At 42.9% G+C, this 10000-nt stretch overlaps 1 protein-coding gene across 8 annotated transcripts in view; it reads left to right on the top strand.

The window, feature by feature from the left end:
• pald1a (phosphatase domain containing paladin 1a) overlaps positions 1 to 6245 on the top strand; it is a 76827-nt gene extending 70582 nt beyond the window's left edge. For all 8 annotated transcript variants that reach the window (XM_046853104.1, XM_046853100.1, XM_046853097.1 and 5 more), the window contains 2 exons: positions 2515 to 2670; positions 5147 to 6245. In XM_046853104.1, the coding sequence (XP_046709060.1) occupies positions 2515 to 2670; positions 5147 to 5296 (306 nt within the window). In that variant the 3' untranslated portion in view covers positions 5297 to 6245. The remainder of the gene's footprint in view (positions 1 to 2514; positions 2671 to 5146) is intronic.
• Positions 6246 to 10000: the final 3755 nt, after the last annotated feature.

Below are 10000 nucleotides of genomic sequence, written 5' to 3'. Positions count from 1 at the left end.
CCACTTCTCCACTGCCCTGGATCTAGGATTGAGAGTTGACATTGTTGTTGCTCTTGTCTTTCTCAGCATAATTACATATCATATCTTCCTGATATCTCCTTATCTTCTCAGAAGAAAGCATCTTGTATCGTTCAGACCGGTGTCTGGAGTCACTTCAGGGCCGTATATAGTCTTTTATTTAAATGCCTGCATGTTGACCTCTGACCTCCAGGGGTCAGCAGTGTTCTCTGCAGGTCTCCAGGGAAGATCTTTGGGAACCTGTGGAGACATTTCACAGTGAAAGCTGCCATGGTTTGCTTTAGGATGTGTCTCGTGCAGAATAAATCACAGCTCATGGACGTGAGGAAAACATGAAGTGGACGTCTGTTTGAACAAGTGGAATTGGCAGTTGGAATCCGGTGAAGCGCAGACACGACTGGAGAACCTTCAGGACGTAGCGCTTTAAAATATTACTATTTAAATATTTATCATAGGACGAGATAATCTTCGAATTTAAACACACTTTAAAAAAAAATATGTACGAGAAAATATTCGGAATGTATTCGCTTTCACACAGCACAGCTGGATAATTACTGCGAATCCAGATGTTCCTGGACAGGTCTGGAGTAGTTTGGAATGTAACAGGGTTCCCACAGGTGATGGAATTTCTGAAATATCATAGAAATTTAAAAGGTCTATTGCAGACATTGAATGTCAGGAAATTAGATATATTTTTTGTCTAAGTGAATATCAGGGATTTTTAATTGTCACTTTAAATTTTAGTTTCTGTTTATCCAAATGGAATTTTTATATAACGTTTTTTTTTTTTATCGTGTTGTTTCATGTGTTTTGCTCGTTGCAAATTTATTCCCCTTCCTGCTTGTCAGCTGCCAATCATCAGGCTGTAGCTGTTAACTGACGCAAACATGCCTGAAAATGTACATATCAAGAGCTTTGGCTACAAAATGACCACTTCAGGTTTAAAAAGTCGATGACAGAAAAGCTCAATGTAAAGTTTGTAAAACAACTATCGAGCTATCAGATATCAGAGAAGAAACACTTCACAGCCACGCAAACAGTAAGAAGCAGGCTAGCCCATGAAGCTGACAGGAGCATCATCTCCATCCCAAGTGTCCATCACTGCTCTACTGTAGATCCAGGAGAACAGCAGTCAGCTCATGAAGCCGCTCGCACCTCCAGCAGTGAACAAAGGCTATGTAGCTATAATGTTAGCTAGCTAGTTAGAATGATGTTAGGTAATAAGTGGTCACTGACAGAAATGCAAATCTTATCTAATTCGGATGCGAGCTAATTACTGTTAACTCTTAGCAGACCCGTAGTCCCTTCAACTGGTATTTATTGATGTATTTAAACTGGTAGATTTGTACAGGGTTTGGATTCGAGTGGGAACCCTGATTTAACCAGTCACTTGTTTGTGGAATGTGAAAGTATGTAGGAAAAAGTCCTGGTGCTTACTCGAGATGATTAGGTTCCACAGAATGGTTGTGTTTCTGATCAAACTGTTATTGACCTCAAGCAGAACATCTGAGCACAGAAGGTTTAACAACCAGAATGGAAAAATATCTAAAGGGTCTGGGTTTTGGTTTTTAAAGAATGATGTGTGTGTAGACAGAGTGTTTCAGAGGGATGCAGGATGCGAGTTGTGTATTGTGTGTGTTTTATCTTCTATCCTTGTGTCAAAGAGCATTTATGATTTCTACACTATAACACTAGTGATGTTCATCTCCATACCTGAGGCCATGCTGAGCCAATGATAGGATACATTAAAGATACACGTGAAGCAGTTTCCCCCGTTACGATCACATTTCTATTCGATTCAACACAATATGAAATCTGATGTTCTGCAATTTCATATGGTACAAAAAAGAATTTATTTGTTTCAGATCAAAAACCAGATGTCCTTTTCCTGTTGTGTCTGCAGGAAGATGCAGCTCTGCCTCTGCCATGTTAATCTGTATTCTATGTGAGTCTCAGGACACGCCTCCGTCTCTGTAGTCATAATTCAGATTCACGAAGCAGCTGAAAGAACGCGCACTAGATACGAAGAGAAATCAGTCTACATCGAAAATATTGATCACAAATAGGGCTGCAAAATTCTGAGAATTTTTCAAGACTGGAAACTTCCATTGGAACTAATGGGAATAAACTGGAAATCTACACAATTGCAGGTTTACTAATGACGGAATTTAAATGCAGTTGAAAAAAAATCTTGCAGAATCGTTTTGGTTAAAATTCAACCAGATTTAATGCGATTTCAGTTAAATTTCTCTACACATTCAGCAATCACATGCACACAGCACAGCACTGAGGCCACGCCCCCTACAGGCACTGTGCATTCCTCCATCACACACATCATTTCTACAGTCCTGCACACAAAATAATGTCACATAAATTACAGGAATATTACATACATTTGTGTTTAAAACGTCCTTGTGCTGTGTAAAAACTATTGAAAAAAAGCACATCTATAATAATTATACGTTTGTGTGTGTGTGTGTGTGTGTGTGTGTGTAGATGAAGAGCTGTAAGAGTGAACAGGAGCGTGGATCCCTCATGTTGAAGAGCGTGCAGTATCTGGAACGCTACATGTACCTGATCCTCTTCAACACCTACCTGCACCTGGAAAAGAAGAACTCGCTACAGCGCTCCTTCTCCACCTGGATGCACCAGGTAACAACCCGAAACCCCAACACACACACACACACACACAGTTTTATCTGCACTGTCCTGACTAAAAGCTCCTCTTCCATTGAGGATGTAGTGTTTTGATGGATGTTCCTCATGTGTTCCTCTAGAGATGTTTACTTTTTCATATGGAAAGCAGAAGCAGTTAGTATCTGCTGCACATTTGGAGCATCACCACACACATGAAAGAAGCTGTATAGGATTTTAATCCTCCTCACCACATCACGTATATCATCTTCACCAAAAACACCTCCTACAGCTTCTCATGCCAGTGTCTTTCACACCAGATCTTTAAAACTATGGTAGATATGGTTGTGGAACCCCACGCTGGAGTCTGTCTCCTCCTGGAGAAGCGTTTCTTTCTTAATACCCTTAATCCAAGAACAAGTTCTTCAGGTCCTTATAATAAAAAATAATTGAAGGACAGATGTTCTCATCCTAATCCACCACGTCTCTGACAGCCTCTACTGTGTGTGTGTGCGTGTGTGTGTGTGTGTGTGTAAGTGAGAGTGTGTGTGATTTACTTGTCAGATTTACGTCCTGCTCTCTGCAGAACTCTTTCCTAAGTATGGCTTAGGATGATAAACAGCTTACACACACACACACACACTCTCACACACACACACACACACACTCTCACACACACACACACACACATACACACACACACACACACACACACTTACACACACACACATACACACTTTTTACTTACACACACACTCTCTCACTTACACACACATACACACACACACTCTCACTTACACACATACACGCTCTCTCACTTACACACACACACACATACACACTCTCACTTACACACACACACACACTCTCTCACTTACACACACACATACACACTCTCTCACTTACACATACACACACACACACACAAACACACACAATCTCTCACTTACACACACACACACTCTCACTTACACACACATACACACACACACACACACTCACTTACACACACACACACACACACACACACAATCTCTCACTTACACACACACACACATACAATCTCTCACTTACACACACACACACACACACTCTCCCACTTACACACATACACTCTCACTTACACACACACACACACACTCTCTCACTTACACACACACACACACACTTACACACACATACACACTCTCTCACTTACACACACACACACACACTTACACACACACACACACACACACACACACACACTCACTTACACACACATACACACACACACACACATTCTCTCACTTACACACACACACACATGCATACACACTCTCTCACTTACACACACACATACACACACATACATACACACGCATACACACTCACTTACACACACACTCTACTTACACACACACACACATACACACACTCTCTCACTTACACACACACACACACACGCATACACACTCTCACTTACACACACACACACACACACACACTTACACACACTCTCACACACACACACATACACACACACACTCTCACTTACACACACACACACACACATACACACTCTCTCATTTACACACACACACACTCTCTACTTAAACACACACACACATACACACGTATACACACTCTCTTACTTACACACATGCATACATACTCTCACTTACACACATACACACATATACACACTCACTTACACACATACACACATATACACACATACACACTCTCTCACTTACACACACATACACACTCTCTCACTTACACTTACACACGCATACACACTCTCTCACACACACACACATACACACGCATACACACTCACACACATTCACTCACATACACACCTACACACACACACACTCACTGACACTTACACACTCTCTCACTTACACACATACACATACACACACGCATACACACTCTCTCAGTTACACACACACATACACACGCACACACACTCTCACTTACACACACACATACACACACTCACTCACTCGCACATATACACTTACACACACACTCACACATACACTCTCACTTACACACACACACACACACACACACACGTATACACACTCTCACTTACACACACACACACACACACACAGACAGACAGCATTAACGGGTCCAGTATCACATTTTTCTTCAATGGGACCTGGTTCAGCTGTGGAACATCAGCTCCTGGGGTTAGATGGCATGTTTGAGGAGCATTTCATTAACGCTCGTCTTACTGCGAAAAGATCTGACTTACAGAGAAGATTCCATTATACTTCAGCTAATCATTTGACCTTTAGCCAGTCATGTGACCTTCAGTCAGACAGCTGCTGGATGGTAGTGAATGAACAGGAGTCTGATGGAACTAAAGCTATGAAGGATCTGTAAATTTTTATCAAATATATGTTGAAATGTTTATTATGTTTATTGGTATTAAACATTCCTAACATCTGGTTGTGTGTGTGTGTGTGTGTGTGTGTGTGTGTGTGTGTGTGTGTAGGTGGCTGCTCGAGCAGGAGTCTATGAGCTCCTGAACCAGCTGACGTTCTCAGAGTTTGAAAACCAATCAGAGTCGCCGTTCTCCCGTCTGCGGTTCCGCTGGAGAGAACCGACCAACCGGAACCTTCCGTACCGAGGGCAGATGTTGTGAGATCAGGTGGAGGAGGCGGAGTCATGGTGGAGAGAGTAGGAGGAGACAGGAGAACTCGATGGATGATGAAGAGAGAAATAGAGAGAAATCTTCAGATGCTGGTTTTTATGCTCACTAAACTTTAGGAAATGATTTTGATAATAAAACGTAATATTATATTTTCTAACTGCTGAGTTTTAGTGCCGGGATCGAGATCATAACGCGTTCGATTTAATCCAGATGTTTTTTCATTGATCCACTTGTCATGTCTTGTCTCACTCTATTACTAAAGACACGTGGAGGATCTGTTGTGAAATCTTCTAAACCTCATCAGAAAGCTGCTGGTTCTATTTTGTTGTGTAGAAAACACTTTCAACATACATTCTAAGCGAAGCAGCTAACGTTAGCTAGACTGGTAGAGTCCGAGTTCAGGGTTCTGGATGAAGAGAAGAAGCTGCATCACTGCAGACTTTTGGTGAAAAAATATAAAAACAGTATCCATGATATGAAATTGTTTACTTTCCCAGAAGTGTTCAGTTCAGCTCAGTATTGTTTACTCCGTGTCCATGTTCTGCTCCGCCCGGGGCGAGTCGGGTCTCCTCGGCCAGTCCAGGGGCAGCCTAATGATTTTATCAGCTGGAGTCACGTGTAAAAGGCCTTCACGTGAGCGTCTGCATATAGCAGCCATGATGAAGCTTCTCAGGGTGGAAACTTCAGTAGATACAGCAGACCTGCTTTACGTCTATACACACATCTGGACCATAAAACATCAGTATTACCTTGTTTCCTTTATAAAATGTTTGTATTTGTTTTGAATTGTTTCTGTATGAAAGAATCTGTTACTCGCCGTTTACTTCTTTACACTTTTAGTCAATTTACTGATCATTAACATTTAAGCAGATTTTAATGAAATGCACATTTTTTTTTCTGAAGGATGTTTTTGCACTCAGCATTAAATATTTTAAACACAGCTTCAGCCGTGTCTGTGTGTGTGTGTGCACGGATCTGCAGTTGCAGTTGATCTATTTGAAATATAAGTTTAAGGAAGCACCTACAGGTCAATATTTTACCCCTGGATTTGGAATCTGAAGGTTGTGAGTTCAAATCCAGGCCACACCAAGATGGGCCCCTGAGCAAGGCCCTCAACCCCAGTTGTATGAATGAGATAAATAAATAAGGCACTCTTGATAAGGGTCTGACAAATTCCATAAATGTATGCAACAAGACTCACCTCAGAGCTGCCCTCAGGGGTGACCCCCTGCTCTCGAACCACTAGGAGTGGTCATTTAAAGCTTGTAGAATCTGAAGAACGTTTATTCAGGGAGCAGCAGCACAGACAACCGGAAGGGATACATCTCAAAAAACAAAATATTGGTCAGAAGGTTGTGAGTTCAAATCCCATTTGCATTACGTAGCTGGGGAAGGAGGTAGCTTGGTGGTTAAGGGATTGGACAAAAATCTATTCAAATTTTATTCATCACATACACATACATACAGGGTACGACATGCAGTGAAATGCTTTATACAATGGTCCGGCAAGAGGGGAATAGGGTGGGGAAAAAGAGAAAAAAAGCAGATAAATAAAGTATAAAAACTATATAAAATAAAATATAAGATATAAAGGATATATAAAGATATGTATGTGAACAAAGAGAAAAATGTATATACAAAGAAAATCTTTATGGCAGTAGACAGTGAAACAGTAAACAAAGTGCAAACAATAGACAATTTTAGTGGTGGGTTGTCCATAAAGTGTCCGTGTGTGGTATGGTGTGGTGTACCACATGCAGTAGATGTCCTGCAGGTCAGGGAGCTCGGTGTGGATGGTACGTTCAGCTGAACGCACCACCCTCTGGAGGGCTTGTCTGTCCTGCATGGTGCTGTTCCCAAACCAGGAAGTGATGCTACCTGTCAAAACGCTCTCAATGGTGCAGGTGTAGAAAGTCTTAAGCACCTGAGAGGGTAGTTTAAAGTCCCTTAAGCGTCTCAGATGGTACAGACGCTGCCAGGCCTTCTTCAGTTAGTGTGTGTTAGTGTTAGTGTGACAGGACCAAGACAGATCCTGTGTGATGTGAACACCCAAGTACCGGAAACTGTCCACTCTTTCCACTGGAGTCCCGCAGATGTTTAGCGGGTGGTATGACTGCTCCTGCTTTGTGCTGAAGTCCACGATCAACTCCTTAGTTTTGCTGATGTTCAGGAGAAGGTTGTTCTCCTGGCACCATCTCTCCAGGTTTTTAACCTCCTGTAGGTAGGCCGTCTCGTCGTTGTTGTTGATCAGGCCCACCACAACAGTGTCGTCAGCAAACTTGATGATGGTTGTGGAGATGGAAGTGGCCACACAGTCATATGTGTACAGCGAGTACAGCAGGGGGCTCAGAACACAACCCTGGGGAGCTCCAGTGCTGAGGGTGAGGGTGGATGAGGTGTGTTTGCCCACCCGTACGGCTTGTGATCTGTCTGTCAGGAAGTTAGAGCTCCATTGACACAGCGGCAGGCTGAGTCCCAGGACCTCCAACTTAGAGGTGAGTGTGGAGGGAATTATGGTGTTAAACGCTGAACTGTAGTCCACGAACAACATCTTTGCATAATTCCCGTTTCTTTGGTCCAGGTGGCTCATCGTGGTGTGGAGGAGATGAGCAATGGCGTCCTCAGTAGAGCGGTTCTGACGGTGAAATTCTGGGTGAAACCAGGAAAATCTGCCACAGAGACATTTGACGTGACGTATGTCTGGCATGCAGCGATGCTGCGACGAGTTGTTTGAGGTGTTTCGAGCGGAAGAACGTCACTGGAAGAAAACGAAGATGAGGAAGACCTTCAACAAGCTCACCCTCTGAAAATGTTGAAACTGTTTGGTAACTTGCATGATGATTGTCGGAGAACAATCCACACAATCTCACTTCCACACACTCTACTCTCGAGATTTGGCTACTGCGGACTTTGCCTTGTTCCTGAAGATGTAGATTCAGATCACTGTTTTGACACCATTGTGGAGGTCTGGTGCGAATTGCAGAAGATGCTTACATTTACAATTGCGGCATTTATCAGACGCCCTTATCCAGAGTTACGTACAAAAGTGCTTTGAGTCTCTAGTAATGAATAAATCTACACTGTACACAAGATTACACACTCAATATAAATATAACTCTTGAATTCTACAAACTTGGAAAGTGCTAATTTAAGCGTTTCAGGAAGATGAAGGTCTTCAGTCGTCACTTGAAGATAGTCAGGGACTCCGCTGTACGCACATGTAGGGGAAGTTCATTCCACCACCTCGGTGCCAGAACAGAGAAGAGCCTTGAAGTGTACTTACCTCTCATTCTGAGAGAAGGTGGTACCAGTGGAGCAGTGCTGGAGGATCTCAGACAGCGTGGTGCAGTGCGAGATGTGATGAGGTCACTGAGGTAAGACGGGGCAGATGTGGATCATTTATGGTATTTGGCAGACGCTCTATCCAGAGCAACTTCCAACTGAACAGCAGAGGGTTAAGGGCCTTGCTCAAGGGCCCAGCAGTGACAGCTTGGTGTTGGTGGGATTTGACCCTGTGACCTTTCGATCCAAAGTCCAATGCCTCAACCACTGAGCTACCACCTCCCTCATGGCTACCACCTCCCTGGAGAATCCCCTCCATGTTACCTGGTATGAGCGACCTTCCAGGTAGAAAGCAAACCATTCCCATGCTGTTCTACGGATCCTGAGGCTCTTGAGGGTTGACAAGAGAGTCTTGTGGTTGACTGTGTCAAATGCTCCTAAACGGTCCAGGAAGATAACTACAGATGCTTGACACACTTCGAAAAGAAGACTTCCAGGACACGTTCTAGAGTCAAGTCAAGAAGCTTTTCTTGTCATTTCAACCATTTATAGCTGACGCATTACACAGTGACATGAAACAACATTCCTTTCATTAGAAAAACACTGGCAGCTGTGCAAGGGGACTAATTTTAAAGGTGATGGTGTGGAAAAGTACTTTCTTGTACACAGAGCGAATCTCCAGACTCTGATAGCACCTCGTAGATGTAAATGTATTGGACACTCTGTGAGGAGGGAATGTAGATGGTTGGCCATCACATGTTGCCTGTTAAATTTTGTTGCTTGTTCATCTTGAATGCCATCAAAAGAAATCCAGATCACTTCCAAAAGCCAAACAGCTCACATCTTGTATCCAATACATATCTCCACAGCCTCAGCAGATCACTCGCTCTTGACGAGGCCATAAGAAGGTTCCAGATGGTCTGCACACTTTGTGTGGGTGTAAATGAGCTGCTGATTTGGCAGCATCTTTACCACATCATAAGTGCATAAGGTGATAGTGAGGACACATTCATGTGGAAGGCAGGACACTGGATATGAATGCTTGGCTTGGACATGAGGGAAACCTTCAGAAACATCTCTGTTGACTAAGAAAATTCATGTCTGAAGATCCAAAGGCACAATCTGGTCCAACTACATCCATTTCCTGTAGTACATGAAGAGAAATTTGACTCCCTAAGATCTAAAAGTTCTGAAGAATCTTAATAATAAACCAGATTTTTAGACACAAAAAGACTGTAAACATGTTTTACACTGGACATGGAAGTGTCTCAGATCCGAAGCGTTCCTCACTGATGAGGAGCAGAAGAAGGATGTGTTAGTGGAAGGAATGGTCAGAACCTCAGCATTAATTATTGCCTTGAGTGGGGTATTTTCTGTGAAGTCACTGCAGGGTTGGGGGCAATTATGTGGTAT

This window comes from Silurus meridionalis, chromosome 7 (assembly GCF_014805685.1).
Source record: "Silurus meridionalis isolate SWU-2019-XX chromosome 7, ASM1480568v1, whole genome shotgun sequence".
In the NCBI taxonomy this organism is placed as follows: Eukaryota; Metazoa; Chordata; class Actinopteri; order Siluriformes; family Siluridae; genus Silurus; species Silurus meridionalis.
The sequence above is the reverse complement of the archived record's forward strand: the minus strand, read 5'-3'. Positions and strand labels throughout refer to the sequence as shown.